Source organism: Oryx dammah, unplaced genomic scaffold, assembly GCF_014754425.2.
Source record: "Oryx dammah isolate SB20612 unplaced genomic scaffold, SCBI_Odam_1.1 HiC_scaffold_11, whole genome shotgun sequence".
Taxonomy (NCBI): Eukaryota; Metazoa; Chordata; class Mammalia; order Artiodactyla; family Bovidae; genus Oryx; species Oryx dammah.
In genome coordinates this window covers 39,197,935-39,219,228 of record NW_024070195.1, presented here as the reverse complement: position 1 = coordinate 39,219,228, position 21,294 = coordinate 39,197,935, and the positions used below count along the sequence as shown (strand labels likewise).

The 21,294-nt window shown below is 50.0% G+C and overlaps 1 protein-coding gene across 1 annotated transcript in view; it reads right to left on the bottom strand.

Moving 5' to 3' along the window:
* MDGA1 (MAM domain containing glycosylphosphatidylinositol anchor 1) overlaps positions 1-21,294 on the bottom strand; it is a 59,485-nt gene that overhangs the window by 14,814 nt on the left and 23,377 nt on the right. The window contains exons 2-7 of the mRNA XM_040249778.1: positions 11,138-11,277; positions 6,876-7,050; positions 5,294-5,490; positions 4,411-4,543; positions 3,933-4,202; positions 1,654-1,983 (exon numbers count right to left, since the gene is read on the bottom strand). Coding sequence (XP_040105712.1) covers positions 1,654-1,983; positions 3,933-4,202; positions 4,411-4,543; positions 5,294-5,490; positions 6,876-7,050; positions 11,138-11,277 — 1,245 coding nt within the window. The remainder of the gene's footprint in view (positions 1-1,653; positions 1,984-3,932; positions 4,203-4,410; positions 4,544-5,293; positions 5,491-6,875; positions 7,051-11,137; positions 11,278-21,294) is intronic.

The window sequence follows — 21,294 nt, the reverse complement described above, 5'->3', positions numbered from 1 at the left end:
TTCCCTATTTCTAAAACATCCCAGCTCCCAACCCTGTTATGCCCCACAAGCTAAAGGGCTGTACCCCCTTTTTGAGGCCATACTATCCTCAGTTTAAAACTCAAACCCCTTGGCTTTGAAACAAAGCTCTTACCTCTGTCAACCCTCAGCTTCATCTTCCCTTTCCCATCCTGAGTCCCAGCTGTGGGATCCACTTGTAAGGAACATACTTCCTGGATACAGCAAGTTTCATATACCTTGGGGGCTTCCTGTCCCTCCTCTCCTGGGCTTGTTCCCTACACCAAGTGCTCACATGGCACTTGGCTCCTCTAAGAAGTCGTCTCCCCTGATGACCCCAGGCAGCCTGGTCCTTCTCTCATGTCCCCAGGATGCTCTGCAGGCCCCATGTTTAGCTCCCGAGTCTTATCTAAGGTTTGTTCTTCCTTTTCTTGCACCTTGCCTGACCCCTCCACAACAGGCCTATCTCCCTGGCTAGGCAGTGAGCTCTGAGCATGGGGCTGTGGTGTTCAGGGCTCGGTTCCCCAGCTCCTCACCCAGGACATGGCTCAGGATTTAAGAAATGGATTTGTGGAATCCATGGAGCCTAGTTCACTCCCAAGCCCAGCTCAGGTCTGTCTCCTTCTGGAAGCCTTTCCTGATGCCTCCAGCTTTACCTGGCTCCTCCCTGTTCAGGTATCAGGATGGGAAGGGCCTCCAAGGCCATCTGGTCCAGTGTCTCATAGATGAGAGACTGAGGCCCAGAGAGTCAAAGAGGTTTAGCCAAAGTCAGCCAGCAACTCAGTACAAGGTAGTGGGGGGCTGGAGATGAAATTCCAGAGACTTTGTTCAGAGTCACTCCCTCCAAACTCTTTTTCCAAGTGTAAACCTTTCAGGGGTGGCTTGAGAGCAAGATCTGAAGTCAGGCTGCCTGGGTTTGAATCCCAGCTCCACCATCTGTTGATGTGTGAAACTCTCTGAGCCTAAGTTTCTTCATCTCTAAAACCTGAAGATGAACCATCTACCCCACATAGTAAATCTTGAACGTGAATGAGATAAATACAAAATCATCAGAACATACTGTGAACACTCTCTAAATGTTGGCTATTATTTCATTATCTTTTTTTTTTTAATTATTGGTATAAAGACCCAAATTCTCTGCAAAATCTGGCCCCTGCCAACCTCTCCACTCTCATCTGACTCCATTCTCCCAGCCACACTCTCCTTCTTTCAGGGCTCCAAATGGTTCATGGACTTTCCTGCTTCAGTGCCTTTGCACATGCTGATTCCTTGGCCTGCCTTTCTCTTCTACCTCTCTTGCTCTCTTGTGGCTACTAAAATCCTGCCCCTCCCTCAGATCTAGATCAAAGCTATCTTAGGAAACTTTCCTGACTCTCATGCATCACAGTTTGCAGTGATATCTTTATTTGTGGGATAATCTGAAACACATTTGCTAGTAAGTCCAATGAGGGCAGAAGCTGTTTTGCCTACCACTTTGCTGCAGTGCCTAGCACAGTGCCTGGCATATAATGCATATATATGCACATAATGCATGCAGCATGAACAAATGGTGTCCTCCTCACTGTGGCCTCCCTTTCTCAAGCTGCTGCCCCCTCCCCTCTGTGGGGCTCTCCAGCCCCTTCCATCCTCCCTGTTGCCCCATCTCCAGCTGCCCACCTGTCTCAGAGGAGATGTTGACCTCGACACTCAGGTCGGGCACAGGTGCCCCGGGGAAGGAAGCCACACACAGGTAGGTGCCGTAGTCACTGAAGTGCAGGTCAATGAGCTCTAGGCTGCTGGTGACGGCAGGCAACTCGGGGTCATTGCGAGTCACCAGCAGCCTCTTCGACATGCGTGCCGGCTTGCCGTTCTTGAACCACTGGTAGGTCACCTTCTCCTGGGGCACTGCATCCACGTGGCACGACAGCTTCAGATCCTGGCCCAGCTGTATGTTCTCGCTCTCTTTGATCACATCTGGGGTGATCTGGAATGTGGCATTCTTCATGGCTGTGGGTGGAAGGGAAGGGAAGGGTGGCTGGGGCTGGCCCAAAGCCAGGGTTCCCTGTCTCACCACCGCCATCCAGATGCGACTCCTCGCCTCCAGCTGGCCTTCCTGGAGGTCGGGGACTACAACCCCATTCCCAGGAGGAACCATCACGTTTTCTGCTTGGAAATTGTTCTGCTTGCTCAGATGTGTTTCCAAAAGTTCAAAAAAAGCTGGCTGTAGAAAAGTCAGTTTTAGTAATCAATACAGCCACGGTTGACCATACACTATGAAAAGCCCTGTTCTAAGCACCTAAAATGTGTTTCTTCATTTAGCCCACCCCACAATCTGTGAGGGAGGCATTTTATTGTCCCTGTTTTACAAAGGAGAGAACTGAGGCTCAGACAGTTTAATCCACTTGCTCAAAGAAGTAAATAGCCAACCTTGAATTCACACTCAGAGCCTATGTTGTTAGCTACTGTGCTGCTTTATATTTATTGTTGTTTTAAACCTGGAATATACAAAATTCAAATTTTGGAAGGAATTTAATACTGGTTATACTGAGTGGGACTGAAGGGGACTGAGGGGAGACTTCTAACTTGCCCTTTTATGCTGTTTAGTTCTTTGTAACAGTTTGTGTCATAAAGAAAAAAAAAGACTAATACAATCATCTTACATGCAATTACATAAAAATACAGAGTTTAGAAAGAAAATGGTCTGGCCTCTTTTAGAAATCTGAATATTGTTTAATGTATGCCAAGAAATAGAATGCTTAATATTAGGTGCTCATTGGAAAGGACTCTATAGCACCCATAAATCAGAACTGGGCTGAGTGAAACAGGCTGTTTGTCACCCCAAGAGGTGACCACAAGTATTTGATGTAAATCGCAATCTTATCAAGCCAGGTTTTAAAGGTCAAATGGAATCAGGTGGAGAAAAACAATCTTCTGATGGGAAAAGTACCATCAAAGGGAAAAGTAATCATTAGATAACCACAGTTTGACTATTATCTTTCTCACTACTTAATCAGAATTAAGTAAAAAGTCATAGAGTGCCAGCTTCTTTTTTGTGAGGAGAATCAGGGAGAGACTGGTCAGTGAGAGATGAACAAAGAAAGGTGTTCATTTCATCAGAAGATTCTCAATTGAATTTGACAAAAGCTGTATTTTACTTTCAAATGCTACAAAGCTGGAAACACGCCTGGATCTTTAAAAAAAAAAATCTTTAAAAATAAATTTTAAAACAGTAACCTAAAGCTGTACAAGCAGAAGAATTTAAAGGTTTCTCCTTATAGCAAAGCAGTAAAATCAAGATCTTATCAAGCAACTAATGATCATTACTGAGGCTGAAATCTAGTTAGGAAAGTATCTGTACTTCTTTAGATTGTGCTCCAAGTTTTAATCATTTTTACATTTAGTAATTATCTTCATACTTAATGAAATGCTTTGCTAATAAAGATTTACATAGGAAGCATGTGCAAATGTGTTTTATTTTCACTTTGATTCTATTAATCTTGTAGAAACCATTGTACAGGGAGGAAGTCAGGAAATTTCTGTTAGAGACTAGAATGTCCAAATTTAGCCTCAGGCAGCCTCAGTTTCCCAATCTAAAAAAATTCAAAGTGATCAACACCAGCCCTTCCCACATCTTGACTTGCTGAGGTTATATTTGAAAATGTAGATTGTAAGAGTTTTATTGTAAATAAAACTCTATACATCATATTGTTAATTGGCTATACCCCAATAAAAAGTTTAAAAAAAAAAACCTTTATACAAATTTTAGTCCTGCCATCTGCGGGCAGACACCTGAATTGCAGGGAAACTAAAGTGCCTGGAACCTTCTTCCTCAGCCTCTCCCTCCCACCAAGGAAAAGAAGACAGGCCCCTTTCCCCTTCCAGTTCCTGAGCAACAGGAACCCTGTCTGCTTCCCAAGTTCCCTCCCCCATGCCCCCCCACCCCCAAAGCCACGTACATCGCACCAGGAGGTTGACAGTCTTCTTGGCAGGGTTGCCCACATTGTTGGTAGCTGTGCAGTTGTAGTAGCCAGAGTCTCGGGCCTGCACTGAAGGGATGCTGAGGGTGCCACCCTGGGCCAGGGCACCCAGGGGCAGCGGGCCTGGCCCATGGGACCACTGCAGCTGGGGGAGGGGATCACCACCGGTCAGCAGACACTGTACTGTCACGTTCTCCCCAGGGTTCACCACCAGAGTTTCGTTCACAGACAGCTTCAGGGCTGGTGGTGCTGGGAGGACAAGAATGGGGTCTCAGGGGACTGAGGCAGAGCTAGATGTGAGGGAGCAGAGGCAAGGAGAGAAGGCCTCTGGGGGGTGGGGGAGGAGGGAGCAGGCAGGAGGGAGGAGGGAGGAGGGCACAGACTCGTGGTGATGTGCCTGGAGTCCTGGTTGAGGACGCAGCACAGGCGGGCAAGGGGCGGGGCGGGGGGTCTGTACCCGTGGTGTTGGTGAGCCGGAAGCTGACAGCCTTGTCCGGGATGCCGCACACATTGCGTACAGATACCTGGCAGCTGTAGCTGGCATAGTCCTGGGGCCGCAGGTTCTTCAGCTTCAGGACCTTGGTCTCCCCCTGGGCAGCGACCACTAGGGTGAGGGGCCTGCTTGGGTCTCCAGGGCTCTCACCCACATTCACCAAGCACCAGAGGCTAAAGCAAATTCCTATTCAGGACTGAGCTTGGAGTGGATGCCACACTCCCCATACCCTGAGCTTGCATGGGTCCGAGGGTGTCCTGGTACACAATGGCCAGGACCCGGCCTCAGTTTCCCCATTTGAGGAAATGGAAGGGTAGGGCAGGAATCCCGCTCTGTCTCACAATCCAGACAAATACAGGGCTGGCCCTGCAGGGCATGGCCACGTGTGGAGTCTTGACAGCTAGGAAAGCCGCCTCTGAAAGCTCTCCCCTGAAGGATGGCTTCATCATCTCCTGGGATGACAGGAGACCCCTGGGGAGTGAGTCATCTTTATCCCAACCCCTCCTGTGCCTGCCATGGGTTCCCAAGGCCCTGCCAGCCAGCGACAGGTGGGGATGACTTGTCTGCCCCCCGGGGATGCTTTCCTAATTGGCGATGTTCTTAAAGGGCTCTCCTGTCATCACTGCTCCCTGACCTTTCTGTCTTGGTTCTGTCTTCCCCAGGCTGTCTGAAGCCCAATCAGAATGCTTGCTTCTGATGTCAGAAGAAAATTGTTGGAGTCAGGGCAGTCCCTGGAGTTCCAGGTGGTGAGACCTCAGCCCCCCCTGCACCCCTCCTTTGTGGGGTACAGAAGGAAGAGTGTGGGGTAAGCCATGAAGAGAGCAGGCCAGCTGCCGCCCATCCTGACCTGGGTGTAGAGGGGCTCGTAGATGTCAACCCCGTTGTCCTGGCTGTGAGACAGGGTGTCGGAGCCCCGCTTCCAGATGAAGCGAGCAGGCGGGTTGGAGCTGACTGTACAACGCAGGAACACCGTCTTCTCCTGGTAGAAGTTGCCTCGGACGTCACTCACTGTCTGGTGCACCGTCAGCACCGGCTCGTCCAGGTCTGCAAGGGCACAGTCCCAGTGGAGTCAGCGCTGCGTGACCCCTAGGTTGCGGGGCGGGGGGTGCCTTGAGCCCCTGGCAGCCCTCAGGGAAAGTTAAGCCACCCTCATGGGATGCTTCCAGAGAACCACATGCTCTGCCAGCCCTGCAAGTTTGACCAACTCGTCAGAGACAGGGGACTGGACTTGGGGGCTTTTCAGCTATCCCTCCCCAGGGACCTGCACTGGGGGGCGGCGGGGGCAGGGGGGCTGTCTGTCTTCACCCTCCTATCACAGGATGGAGGAATCAGCTGAGACTGGAAATCAGGCCATGCCTGCCAGCTCCTTCCCGCTGCAATAACTTGAGAAATGACCCTTGGCCCCAAGGCTTGGCAGACTCCTGGGTGGCTGATAGGGGATAAAAGAGAGGGCCTGGGGTTCCATTGCTCACCACTCTATCAGGTCCCATCTGGGGGGCAGGGGGTGTATTTAATAGGTAGGTTGATTGCAGGTACTAAGATGGGGGCAGATAGACCACTGGGCCTGGCCCCACAGCTTCTGGGTACCTAGGTCAGCCTGAACGGGCACAGAGGTGGGTGGTAAGCAGGCAGATAGCCTCCTGGGGTCAAGGGAAATCCATGGAGGGCAGGCAGGGATTGGAGGCTTCTCATTCACCCAGCAGCAAGGACTGAGGGGTGCCTGGTCCTGCAAATGTTGTGGTAGGGAAGTTTTAGAGCTGCCCTGGGACAAAAGCAGAGATATGAGGTGTGGTGGGAAGGGCACTGGACCATAGTCAAGAGACCTAGGCAGTGAGCAAGTCACAAGCCTTTGGTCTTAATTTCTTCTTCTGTGGAATGGGTATAATCCAACCTCTCCTGGCCTCCCTGACCACTTTACAGGGATGGTCCAAGGTTCATATTTGATTATGATGGGAATAGGTCTGCTGCTGCTGCTGCTGCTAAGTCACTTCAGTCGTATCCGACTCTGTGCGACCCCATAGACGGCAGCCCACCAGGCTCCCCTGTCCCTGGGATTCTCCAGGCAGGAACACTGGAGTGGGTTGCCATTTCCTTCTCCAATGCATGAAAGTGAAAAGTGAAAGTGAAAGTGAAGTCGTGTCAGACTCTCAGTGACCCTATGGACTGCAGCCTACCAGGCTCCTCCGTCCATGGGATTTTCCAGGCAAGAGTACTGGAGTGGGGTGCCATTGCCTTTTCCGGGAATGGGTCAGGGTAGTGCAAATCGAAGGAACATCAAAGATGCCCTTCTCTAACCCGGCAGAGAGAGTCTCTACCATTGTTTTCCATGGAACTGCCACGTCTCCACCCTCCTCCCCACTCCTTCTTTCCAGCCTAAGCCCCCAGGAGCAGGCCCCTGGCCCTGGGGACTGAGAGGGGACCCGACTCACACTGCACGTCCACCCGGATGGACTTGATGGCGGGTACGCCCACGCCGTTCTCAGCCTTGCAGTAGTAGCGGCCACCCTGCGTGCGCGCAATGCGCTCGATGCGAAGCGTCTCATTGAACACCGACGTCTCCTGGAACTTGTCCGAAGCGCTCCCAGCTGTCTTAGTCCAACGCACCTGGGCCAGCCAGGTGGGACACAATCAGACCCAGCGGGGGGGCTCCCCGCCCACTCCAATTCTTTTCCCAAGTGCACGCGGGCTATATGCAGGCCTGGGAAGCTAACCCAAACAGCCTCGAAGAAATGCACACTGGAGGTGGGACCTCTCAGTGAAGAGCCTGGGCAATCAGGAGCAGAGGGAGGTTTTTATAAAGGTAGAATGTGCAGTTGTTAAGAGAATCGATTTGTGGGCAAGTTACCCAACCTCTCCTGCCTTCCTTTCTGCATCTCTAAAATGGAAATATTACTCCCTTCCTGGGCTTATTGGGAAAACTAAAGGAGTATATAGTTAGTGCCTGGAAGAGTAAGACTTTGATTAAATTTTTGTTATCCCATTTTTTTAGCTTAGTGACATGGGTAGTGTACTCATCTCCTAGTTTCAGACTTCTCATGTATGAAAGAGGTCTATGTGGTAGCCAGCCTCTACCATGGATGGCCCCCAGTGGTCTCCACCTCCTGATAGTCACACCTTTCTGTAGTTCCCTCCCACTTTGTATCAGGGAATGTTCGGTGTGACCAGCAGAATTTGGCAGGAGTGATGGTGTCTCTGATACTCTCATCTCACCACCCGCACTCTACTCTGATAGACCCAGGGGTTACAAAACTTTGGGAGGGCTACGGCAGCTTCAGGCCATTCAAGTGTTGATCAGAGGGTGTTTGGGAGAAAGAACAAGACCATGAAAAAGATTTTTTTTCTTTTTGTACTTGACGTTTTGCAGTTTTACCATGATTTACCTAGATGGGGTTTGTTTACAAACTGCTTAGGGCCTGGTTTATCCATCAAAGAATTTATAGCATTCTTCAGTTCTACAAAACTCTCAGCCTCTATCTCTTTAAAGATTGCCGCCTCTAAGTTTTCTCTAGTCCTTCTAGAATGCCTTGATTTATATTATAGCTTCTCATTCTCCCAACTTCCTTTTCACACTTGGCATCCCTCTGTCTTCTCCAGACTGCATTGTAGCTGATTTGGATCTATCGTCCAATTCACCAGTTTCTTCTTTAGCTACTTCTACGGCTTTGAGGCCAAATTTTTCTAAAGACTGTATCATTTTTTACTTCTAGGATTTCTGTTTGCTTTTTTCCATATCCTTAACTGATCAGGTTTTATAATCTCTTGTCTTGTGGATTCTATTCCTTCCATTATCTCTTTAAACATTTTAAACATATTTATTTTAAGGATTCCCTCCAGATTGCTCTATGATCTCTGTTTTCTCAGATGTGAGTTGTTCAATTATTTGGGGTCTATGGACTGGCTCTCCCAGCACTGTGTTTTAAGATGTTTTAAGATTTCACCCCCATGGGCTTGTATTCAGTAGGAATTACCTCAAAAGTCCCACTTGGGCCCTGACATGCCTGTCTGGGGTGTAACTATATGGCTGCCTACACCCAAGATACAAGGATTTACAGGTTCAAACCAGTTTTTTTTTTTTTTAATCAAACCAGTTTTTATATGTTTCGCAGCTTAAGATTTCCTTACCACTTGGATAGTGCAAGATACAGACTGGATTAGGGTTATTCCCTCAAAGGTGACTCTGTTTGCACCCACACCCTGAAGCAAAAGTCTGCTCCCTGCTGTGACTCTGGGCTGTGGGGCAGAGATCTGGTCCCCATTCATAGGTGGTATCACTCGTATTAAGCTTCCAGTGTTAGGTAGAGGGTCCAGCTCCAGCTCTAGTCATAGATGAGCCTGTGGCCCTCAGCTCATACCACCCACGTGTGTATTAATACTACTGTCTCAAGTGAGTATGTGGTTAAGTCCCTCCAAGGACCAGGTTTTTCAGCTTTTGCTCACTGCCGTTGCTGTAGCGTTCTTCTTCCTTTTGGCCGTAGACATTCCCTCTCTCTTGCTGTTAGTTGGGAGTAGCAAATTCAGGCGCACTCATTCCCCGATGTGACCACAAAACAGGTCATGAGATGGATGGTACTTGCTCCACCCCGAGAATGTGGATGCCCCATGGCAGTGGGAACTGAGCTGTATCCTCAGGACCCATCATAGTACTTAGCACATAGCAGGTGCTCAATATTTATTGCAAGGAAATGAGCAAAAAAGGCACTGGAAGGCATTTCAGAAGAGGTAAAGAGCGGCGGCTAGGGGCTTCCCTGGCAGCCTAGTGGTTAAGACTCCATGCTTCCAGTACAGGGGCACAGGTTGGATCTCTGGTCAGGGAACTAAGATCCCATAAGCCACATGGTGTAGTCAAAAAAAGAGAGAGAGAGAAGGTGAGCAGTGGCTACAGCAAGAGTGAACAGGGTATTTCTGGACAGGTTTACCGAAGACAGGGTATGAGGAGGATGGCCGTAGGAGGTCAGACAGGACAGGTAGGTGGGGGCTGGGCTGTGGGAGATCTTCCATTCCACCCCTAGGAGCCTGAACTGGGTCTGGTAGGTAACGGGGATCCATGTGGGCAGGGGAGTGATACGATGTAGCTAGCAGGTCTGAGGGTGATGACTCTGGGAACAGGGTGCAGGAATGGATTGGGGGAAGGGATGGGAGAATGGGAGGCCAGTGAAGAGTGTACTGCCATAGTCCAAGGGACAGGACGGAAGGTCTGACCTCAACGGGTAATGAGGAATAGAAGGAGATCCACACAAGAGACATGAAAAGATAGGCCTCAGAGCCTGGCTGCAGGTGGAGACTGATACGGGGCTGAGTCAAATATGAGCCCAAGGGATTGAACCTGGGTAGCAGGAAGAACAATGAAACTATAAACAGGAATATAAAATGGGTGTATGGACACACAGTCATACCCATGAATGACTCTTACATGCGATGCACAAGGGGGACACCCACAGGTGGTCAGTGCAGCCTTAGGGAGAGTTTGCTGCTGCTGCTGCTAAGTCACTTCAGTCGTGTCCAACTCTGTGAGACCCCATAGACGGCAGCCCACCAGGCTCCCCCATCCCTGGGATTCTCCAGACAAGAACACTGGAGTGGGGTGCCATTGCCTTCTCTCTCTTAGGGTTAGGCTTTAGAGAGGACCACTCCTAAAGTCACACCTAGACAAGAAGCATCCTGAAGACTGGCAGCATTGTTTTCACTTCCAAACAAATCCTTAAGAAGGAGCAAGCAGTGATGATTGCAGTTTCAGACTAAAACCTTTGGGCATTTCTTGTCCATCTGCTTGTCTTAAGGTCAAACCTACTAAAGCTGTCCCTGTTCCCAATATTATCCCCCCTCCAAAAAAGAACTTTGCAATCACTGTGCTTCCTAGGAGCCAACCAAAACCTTTTCTGCTGCTTTTAAAGGTCACAGCAGCTCACCAGCAAATTCCACCCGTCCCTTCAGCCCATCCTCCTACCTCTTCCTGCCAGCTCTCAGTGATAACCAGCCAACACTTCCTGCCTGAAACATACAGTGGGTCTGGGACAAAATTCACACCTGGCTTTTCCAGATACCCATCTTCTGTGGGGTTTGCATACTGGAAACCTCCTGAAGTAGTGGTTATGTGTTTTTTTGTTTGCTTGTTGTTGTTGTTTGTTTGCAATCGTGTTATATGTTGTTGGTAACTCCTGGGTCCCCCTTCTGAAAGAGGAAGTGTGCTAAGCCATAGAGAACGCTGGTTCTGAATTCAAATTCTGCTTCTGCCCTCACAAGTGCTGGGTGACCTTGGGAGTTTACCCAACCTCTCTGATCCTCGATTTCCTCAGCTTACAATGGAGGCCCTAATGCCTTCCTCAGGCTGGCTGTGAGGCTTCAAGGAGGAAACACTGGAGAAAGCACCTAGCACGGTGCTTGGCTCATGGTCTCACTTCACAGTGGCTGAAGGTTTATCTGCAGGAGCGTTCTCTCAGCAGGCACAGGGCATGGAGTGGGATGGAGCTGACATTCAGTTGTCAGTGTTTCCAGGCGAATAAGCCCACAGTCTAGCCCTTCCCCACAGAGTCTATTTTCCAGCCATTTCCCCAGCCCCAGGCTCCTGTCTTCTGCTGGCCTGCTACCATCTGCCTCCAGTCTCAGGTCCCACTGCCTCTTCTGATCCTGGAGTGGGGCAGGGAGTGAGCAGGCGAGGGCACGGGGATACCCACAAGCCAGGGCGGGGGCTTACCTGGGGCCGAGGGTGCCCAGTGACGAGGCACTGCAGCACAAGGGTGTCCCCCTCCCGGATGGTGTAGACGCGCTCGCTGATGTTGTCCTCTTTCACCACACACGCCTGGCCCGCGTGCACGATCTGAGCCTGGGCTGGAGCTGGCGGGAGATGGGGAGGTTTAGACAGGAGGCTCGGAGGCCAGAGAAGGTCTAAGGCTCCCTCCTGAGTGTGTCACCCAGAACTCACCAGCATATCCCTCAGAGGCCTCATCCCGTTGAGCTCCTCCTGGGGCCCCTAGGCCAGAACCAGAAGGGTCAAGGACTCAGGAAAGGGGCAATTCCTCCCCATCCCACTGCTCTTGCAAGAGATCTGTGCTCTTTGGGGCTTCCCTGGTGGTCCAGTGGCTAAGAATCCATGCTCCCAATGCAGGGGACTGGGGTTTGATCCCCCATGCCACAGCTAAGAGTCCACGTGCTGCAACGAAGATGGAAGATCCCGTGTGCTGCAACTAAGACCCGGTGCAGTCAAAAAATAAATAAAAATATTTTTTAAAAGAGAGAGAGAGGTGCTTTTCAATGAGCCAAGGATTGTGAGGAGGCTTGGTAATCTGTGCAAATTGGTTATCACTCAGTGAGCATCATGTCTTAGACCCCAGTCGTGGAGGCTGCTCTCCACATCTGGCAGGTACCTCCATTCCCAGCTTTGGTGTCAGCTGTGAGACACGCAGAGCTCACCTGCCCCAAGGAATTGCCTTCAGACAGTGAGCACTGCCTGGACCAAACATGCCTAGGAAGTCACCCCTTGCCCACTGGTACCCCCCACACACATACACACACCAGTGACCTGATGGACATGATGCAAAGGCCCAGCCATGTTGCCTTAAGAGGGGTGACTATGGTTCCGTTCACGTTCCAGAGCCCTTCTTCCCCCACCCCGGGAACTGGCTGAGACTAAGTCAACTAAACCACAATGTCACCCAGCTGCTTCCCTCGTCCCCTTTCAGTTTGTCCTGGGAGCACTTTCTCAGCAAATCACTTGCCTGAACTCACTCCCACCAACCACTCCAGGCTCAACTTTTAGTGAACCTGACCAAGATATCCCCCAGCCCCACATACCACACATCACTCCCCTCACCCAAAGGCCTGCTACTGTTCATTGCTCACGGAACCTGTACCAGCCTCCCCTCCAAGGAACAGAAGTCTTCACTGGGGGACCTGGAAATTCTCATAAGACTACATGCCCTCCTTGACCCTCTCACAGTGCCTGGGGGCTGGGGTCTGGCCAAGGCTGGGGGACCAAGCTCAGATATGGCTGGGGGACCAAAGGGAAAATGATGGAACCAGGGAAGGTCGCAGCCTTCCTTCGGTGTCTTAACCCCACTGTCCTGAAAGCAAACCAGCCCCCAGCCCACCAGTACTTGGGCTCTGGGAAAGAGGGCAAGACCTCAAGTTCAAACATGTCTGCTCACAGATAAGGGTGGATGAGGTGGAGGTAGGAGAGCTGATCCAGGGTACGAGGGACACAAAGGGTGAAAACTTGAGTCCTTGCCCTAAAGAGGTGCAGGGAGATAAAACCTGTTCATACAATGTGTAACGTCCTCCAGCAAGCATTCCATGATTGGCTTACATCCTCCCCACTTTGGCATCCATCACTTTTCCAGCACAGCAACAAAGCATCTGTCTGTGTGACTATCAAACTCAGGATTCTCATCTTTCTGCCTACCCAACCATGAGCTTACATTGGTATCCCCAGCCTTGAATACAGCAGGTCTCAGTGAACACTGAATGAATGAATGTATCGGAATATTCAATGGTGAAGGTGTTAAGCATTGTAAAAGAGGTAAGGAAAGCCCTAGGAGGTCAGGGGGGAAAGACATCACTGCTGGAGGAAGAATCACAGAAGACTGTGGAAGAGGTAGCTTTTGAACCAGTCCTCAAGGAATAGGGGTCTTCCTGTAGGTTGACAGGGCAGTCTAATATTCCATATTACCCAGGGTAAAACACTAGTGACCTCTGGACCTTCATTTTCTCATCTCTTAGATGAGAGAATGCTACCAACCCTGACAGCTCACAAGGGTGGAAGTGATGGTACGTGCATGCTAAGTCGCCTCAGTCATGTCTGACTCTTTGCGACCCTATGGACTGCAGCCAGGCTCCTCTGCCCATGGAATTCTCCAAGCAAGAATACTGGAGTGGGTTGCCATGTCCTCCTCCAGGGAATCTTCCTGACCCAGGGATCAAACCCACATCTCTTACATCTCCTGCACTAGCAGCTGGGTTCTTTACCACTAGCTTCAGCAGGGAAGCCCTCAGGAGTGATGATAACACAGGATAAATGAGAAGTGCTTAGCAGAACTCCGATGTGTTCTTAATGTTGTCACAAGTTTTACCTTAATTAACAGAGTCTCTCCAACCGTGACAGGACAGTCATGAACTAATGACAGAGACAGGTCCACAGAGGCAGCCTGGCCATAGGTCAAGAAGCTAGTGGAGGGTGGGGGCGGGGAGGCAGGTGCGCAACCATTGGGAGTGACGTAGGTTGGGTTTAGCCACGAGAGTCTCTGCAAACAGCAGCAGGTTCTGCAAACAGTGGCAGCTGCCACCAACCTAGAGTCTGAGTGTCCAGTCTGGCTGCCCTGGAGCAATGAACCTAGGCTAGTGGTCAGGAGACAAGCTGTGTGGCCTGGGGCAAGTCAGACCTCAAGGACCTCAGTTTCCCCACCTGTAGGAGGTGTGTGTGCTAGATAACTTCTGATATCTTTTTTCAATTCATACTTTCTATGAATTTGATCAATAGCACGTAGTCCCTGTGCAAGGTGCACCCTGGAATCTGGGGAACAAGTCTGAAACTGTCACCCCTGAAATGGAAATGCATTGGAAGAGATAGGCACCTGTGGCCAAGGTCCTCAGGAAATCTCATCAGGAAACAACCACCAACGTACAATGCGTGTGCCAGTTGCTGGTAAGACCAGAGGCTGCCTGGATGTCTGCAAGAGGCCTGGGGTGCCTCTCAACAAGGAAGACATTGATTTAACAGGCTACAGTGGAAGCTAAGCTATAATTTTGGACAGCATGGCTTGCCCATAGCCAGGCTGTGTTGTAATGACAGATGCTTTGGTGCCTGATAAGGAATTCTGAAAGTGAGTTAGACAGCTGAACTTTCTCACAGGGCCTGGACAGCACAAGATGGGAAAGACGGAGCCTGACCCGCAGACACAAGGCTTCTGACCACCTGACAGGTTCGCTTCCTCACTGGCCATGGGGCTATGAGCTGGCATCATGGATGATAACATCATTAAGATTACCCAACTTCCTTTAATGATATTAACCACTAAGACTATCCAACTCTCAAATGATAGAACCTCTTTGGAGGAGATTTTGGCAGCACCTACACAGGCTAAAGACTGCTGTGGAAGCTGAAGCTCCAATACTTTGGCCACCTGATACAAAGAGCCAACTCATTGCAAAAGACCCTGATGCTGGGAAAGACTAAGGGTAAGAGGAGAAGGGAGTGACAGAGGATGAGATGGTTGGATGGCATCACCAACTCAGTGACATGAGTTTGAGCAAACTTTGGGAGATAGTGAAGGGCAGGGAAGCCTGGTGTGCTGCCATTCATGCTGTTGCAACGAGTCAGATACAACAGAGCAACTGAACAAACAAAAGTCAGGTTAAACAAGTATATACCCCATGACACAGGATCCCATTTCTGGGTATGTACCCAATAGGAATTAGTGCCTATGACAACCAAACAATAGGTCCAAGAATATTCACAACAGGTTTATTCATTACAACTAAAAACAAGAAACAATCCCCGTGTCCATCAAGAGCAACAAGGGTAAGTTAATTCTCACATATTCATACAATGGAATATTACACAGAAGTGAAAAAAGAACTATGGATAGACACAACAATGCTGTTGACTCTCACAGCACAATTTGAGTGAGAAGAACTCAGACATAAAAGAGGAAACAGTGTAGGTTTCATATATTTGAAATTCAGAACTAAAAAAAAAACAGTCTTATAGTAACAGAGGTCTAAGCCATGGTTGCCCTTGGGTGGAGGTGAGGGATTATTTACTAAGAAGGTACAAGAGAAGCTTCTGGGGAGGAGATGGAATCCCATCTAATGAGATAGGAATATTCATAGTCCTAATCTGAGTGGTTGTTATAAGGGTGGATGCACATGTAAAAAGGCACCAAGGTATTTGCTTAAGATTTTACTATATCACTTTTATTAGATAAAGAAAGAGCATCCACCCACCTCCCTTTGATGACATTGTCCACTGAGGTTATCCAGTTTCCTCAATCACCCTCTCCCTTTATTTCAAGTCCTTCTTGTTGAGCCGCTTCCCATGACCGACTTCTTCCCAGTGTAGATGTTCCTTCTGGAGCAAGTGCTGGCTAGTTGCAAGGCACCCAGGACCCCTTGGGCTTCCCAGGTGGTGCTCGTGGTAAAGAATCAAATGCCAATGCAGGAGACATCAGAGACACGGGTTCCATCCCTGGGTCGGGAAGATCCCCTGGAGGAGGAAATGACAACCCACCCCAGTATTCTTGCCTGGACAATCCCATGGGCAGAGGAACTTGGCGGGCTATAGTCTATGGGGTCACAAAGCATAGGACACGGCTGAAGCGACTTACATGCACACATACATAGCCCCCTTGGCCTAGGCATTCCAATTTGCTCATCACCCCCACTGTTTCATTAACATGAGTCAGCCTCCCCAACTCCACTTACCCCCAGGATGGCTAGAACTATGTTTCTGACCCTAAACCAACAGAGATCCCACCAAGTTACAATCCCCCCAAAAAGGGTTGTGTCCCACTGAGTCTCAGCCTCTCACTCCACCCACGCCTGGGAGGCACTGCCAGCAAACAGCATCTTCTCATTCCAAAGGCAGCCAGGCCGGGGCCTGAGTCAAAAGGCACTGCGACATAATCCCCTCATTCAGTCTATCGAACGGCAAATGCTCCCAGCCGGCCGTGGCGCTGGATGCTCAAGAGACTGTCACGAAAAGCAAACGAGGACCAGCTCTGAAAGAGCACTCTTGGGGAGACGGACGGCAAAGAAGGAAACAGAAGTGAACAGGATGGTTTCAGAGTGTGGTTATTGCTAGGACGACCCTGGAGGGGGGGCCGGGGGGCGGGGGGGGGGGGGGTCGTGACAAAAGAAACTGGGCGGAGGAGGGGTCTGCTGGAGAGACATGGAAAGAGCAGACAATCTGGGGCTCATTTCTGGCTCTGCTACCCTCTAGCTGGGTGACACCGGGCGAGTTACTTCACCTCTCTGAGCCTCAGTCTCAGGAGCAAGAGATGCGAACAATAATGCCTTCTCCCAGGGCTAGTGTGAGGCTTAAATACAATGTATGTAAAACACCTGGCCAAACAGTATGTGTTTCTTTCTTTTTTTTTTTTTTTGAGTGCAACTCCTCCTAGTTGCAGCACTCGGGATCTTCGATCCTTGCTGTGGCATCCGGGATCTTTAGCTGGAGCATGTGAACTCTTGGTAGCGGCATGTGACTTCTAGTTCCCTGACCAGGGATCAAACCTGGGGCCCCTGCACTGGGGGTGCAGAGCCTTAGCCACTGGACCACCAGGGAAATCCCAAACAGTATATGTTCTGTCAAGAAGTGACAGCTCTTGAGATGATTAAAGGGGACCAAGAGATGGGGACAGGAGACCAGCCTCTGTGGCCCACACTATATCCCAGGGGTGGAGGGACTCGAAGCAGACACTAAACTGTTAGGGATGTCTCACGAATTTGTTCCAAATTCATGTTGAGGGCTGTGAAGGACTTTAGAGGGGTCAGAAAACCAGAGGGGCGGGATGGAGCCCTTTTATACACTCAACTTTCAAAAGTTAAGACTTTCAGCAAGTTATCCAAGCCTTAGTTTTCTCATTTGTAAAATGGGGTTGTTGTGGAAAGGAATAAGTAAGTAAATATAGCTGAAGTGTTTAAAACTGTTTGGTTCACAGTAAGCCCCCAAGCACGCCAGCCAGTGTTATTATTCTGTACATGATCTGCACTCCTCTCAAAACGCCATCTCCCCAGGGCCTGCAAGGGCTTTGCATGAAAGGATGCTGTCTTATCTACCACAGATGGTGAGGCCTGATACATTCCTGGGGTCCACTGTATATTTACAGGCTCCTGGCCTTATTTCTAAGAGCCAGAAAGGGCATTATTTCTAAAGTCCTATTTAGCCTCCTTTGGTAGCGAAGCATGGAGAGGTAGCGAAGCATGGAAGCACTGAGGCATGGAGAAGGGAGCACTCTTTCCACTCAGGGTCACAGGCACTAGCAGAGCTGGGGCTCAAACCCAGGCTTTCTGTCTGCTAGCCTGGAACTCAGTTCTCTGCCCTCCATGGACTCCCCTGCCCCCTCCCGTGTGTCACCCTGTAGGGGACTGGTGGCGAGCCCTTTGCAATGCAGATTCCCAGGCCCTGTGCAGAACCACCAGCCTGACTCTTCAGAGTCCATATTTGTAACAAACTCCCTGGGAATTTCAGAGGTACTGCTGGATTTGTTTCTCTCTGGTGCCACGTTGGTGGATAGAAACTAGGACAGGATTTTGGAACTATTTCCCCACTTTTGGTCCAGGAGACTTTTGCTACAATATTTCACTTTTCTAAGCTTTATCAACAAATACCCCCAGGAAAAGAAAAAACAGTGTTTCCTAACCTGGGTGCCACACAAGAGCCCATCGCCAGATAAGGATGTTGTACCTTCTCTCTCCCTCTGAGTCACAGCACAAAAGAGCATACTCTTAAAGGCTCTGAAAAGGCCTGCAATAAACACAGTGGCTCAGTGTAAAGAACCTGCCTGCAACGCAGGAACTGCAGGAGACGCGGGTTCGATTCCTGAGTCTGGAAGATCCCCCAGAGGAGGGCGTAACAACCCACCCCAGTATTCTTGCCTGGAGAATCCCATGGACAGAGGAGGCTGGCGGGCTACGGTCCACAGGGTCGCCAAATCGGACCCAACTGAAGTGACTGAGCACGCAGGCACGCATGCAAACACATCCACATAACTTGGTTTATTCCAGTGCCATTTGACCATAAAGCCCTTTCTTCACAGAGTATAATGGCTACGGAGTCAAGGAACATGCCCCTCCCCAGGCCCTTGGCTGAGAAGAGCCAAGTAGCATGAGGGCTGTCATGCTAAGGAGGACCGCTGAGCAGAAATGGCAAGTCCCTGGCAGGTGCTTCCAGCTCACTCCTTCCTTCCTCCAAAAGCATACACCCCGAGTCACAGGTGTGGTAGGGACTGCCAGCACCAGGATTCCCAGCGAGGAAGCCACCAATTCTCAAGGACTCATTTTAAGGCAAATTCCAACTTGACCCCTGGGCTCCTGAAGAGAATTCTCACTGCAACCTGGAAGGGGAATTTCATCAAAGATCCCCATCCCCCATGGGAGAATTTTCTCCCTGGATGTTAGCCAAGGGGGTCGGGGGTGGGGTGGGGTGGGGGGGCAAATGCTGGCCAAGTGCAGGAGGAGTCAACAGTAGGATGGGGGGCCAAACAAGGCTGACAGACAGCAGTGGAAATGAAACTCCTTGATTAAAAGCCCCATCCATCGCTTTCCTTCAGCTTTCCTCTTCATCCTAAAGTTTATTTATTTATTCTTCAGAGAAGGCAATGGCAACCCACTCCAGTACTCTTGCCTGGAAAATCCCATGGACGGAAGAGCCTAGTAGGCTGCAGTCCATGGGGTCGCTAGGGGTCGGACACGACAGAGACTTCACTTTCACTTTTCACTTTCATGCATTGGAGAAGGAAATGGCAACCCACTCCAGTGTTCTTGCCTGGAGAATCCCAAGGACGGGGGAGCCTGGTGGGCTGCCATCTCTGGGGTCGCACAGAGTTGGACACGACTGAAGCGACTTAGCAGCAGCAGCAACAGCATTCTTCCCAAACTTTAAACTTTTTATTTTGTATTGGGTATAGCTGATTAACAGTGTTGTGTTAACAGTTTCAGGTGAATAGTGAAGGGACTCAGCCATACGTATACATGTATCCATTCTCCCCCAAACCCCCCTCCCATCCAGGCTGGCACATAATGTTGAGCAGGGTCCCATGTGCTACACAATAGGTCTCTGTGTAAATAAAAAATATTTACCCATTTTAAATATAGCAGTGTGTACACGATCTTCTCAAAGTCCCTAACTATCCCTTTCCCCCTGGCAACCAGAAGTTCATTTTCTACTGAGTGGAGTAAGTCAGAGAAGGAAAAATATCATATGACATCCCTTAAATGTGGAATCTGAAAAAAAAAAAAAAAAATATATATATATACAAATGAACTTGCCCATCCTAAATTTTAAAAGGTTAATCATGACCGAGTGGGAGCTGGTGTCCTGCTCCCCACTCCTGATTTTCATGGGGAGCATGTCTGCAGGCTGAAGGAAACTTCTAAACAGAGCAGAGTCAGGAGAGGACAAGGAGAGAAAAGAAGTGGGGGCCACAGACTCCCCCACCTGAAGCTGGTTCCATCTGCCCCAGTTACTGGCTGGCAGGCCAAGTACCAGCACCCTAACCACTTCTCAGAAGCATCACCAAGTGTTCCAGGCCAGGCGATACGGAAATAGAATCTGTGCTCTGGTCCTGCCTTCTATCAGATCGTCATTCAACAAACCCTCATAAGTGTGAGGTGCTGAGCTGGGTGCTGGTGAGAGCTACAACACCCAGATCCTGAACTGGGGAAGTGGATAGTCAAGAAGAGCTGCGATAAAAGCCTGCTGAGAGGCCGACAGGAAGCATGGAGGGAAGCACTGCTGTGGGCTGGGGTTATGTCTCAGGTGTCCCCCATCATCATCGTATAACAATAACATCATAACATATACATAATAAGTTACTCTGGGCCAGCGCTGTACTGAGTGTTTTATATCTATTGTTTACTGCTCATAACAAGCCTATTATTGTTCCCACTAATCAGATGAGGAAGCTGAGGCTTAGCAAGGGCAAGTAACTTGCCCAAGGGCACCCTGCTGGTTTGGAGTTCATCTGACTCTCTGACATTTGTGCTAAGCCCTCCGCATCTCCAGTTTCTAAGTGCCTGACACAGAGCTGAGGACAGTCTCCAGGCATAGGACAGAGTCTCCAGGTCACCGGTTGGGCTTGTCCCAGGGCGCATGCTTAGAAACTCTTCCTCCCTCATCCTCCCAGCTCCTGGTACCCACATGTTTATCGATCCCTTTTTGTACATAATGCAAATGGACACTTAATAATTTAGCAGAGTTAACAGTGCTGAAATATTAACAGGCTTTTCCCTTTTAATTAGCTGCTTAGAGAATGGCGGCCGGGGTCTGAAATAAGGCTCTCAGGGTAGGCACTTGGCTGGCGCCGCCTGGGCCTTGTGATGCTCTACATGATGCCGCGCACCTCTCCCGTGGACCACGGGCCATCGAACAAGGACCTCTCCGGGAAATTAACCTGTGCTCTGTGCACTCCCCAGTGAGGGTTCACCCTGCCCTCTGCACAGACCTGTATGCAGAGCCGGCCAAAGCCTGGCCTCTGGGCCACGGGCCTGGGAGCAGGCCAGCTGGTTTCTCAGGAGTGTTGGGGTCTGAGGAGGCTCCAATTCCATGCTGGGAAAACCAGTCTGAAGCAGTACCATCTCCTCTGGCCTCACCTTAGTGCCTGTCATCTTGAAGGGAAGCATCATCTCCCCGGCCCTATCCACTGCTGGTCACTCCCCCAGGGCATTAGACATCAGTCCAGGATGCTTTCCTCTCCATCTTCCTTCTTGCTCCCTGGCCTCCCAACCCTTCAAACACACACACATTGCCTGTTCATCTGCATTGATTCCTGGATCCCTTCTGTAACATTTCCTGAGCACCTATTGTCCTGCCCTCAGCTCTGGGATGCAGAGCCAATCAGGCGCAGTTCCCTCCCCGAAGAACCTCTGCCCTCCCCTTGCGACAGACTCTATTAAAGTCCGCTCTCAGCAACTGGGCTTTTTTGCTTATCAAAACCAAATCCACGTTCAGCCGACCTCCCCGTTGACTGCAAAAATCCCTCCCCAACCCAACTGTACATATCTCTGACCTCTGGGTCCAAGAGCACCGTCACTGAGCGTGGAAAGCAGCCACAGCTGAAAGATCAGGGCACAGACTGCCAGCCTATCACCACGACGGAGCGTGAAGACAAGCGCTGCTCTCATAGTCAGAGGCAGGGC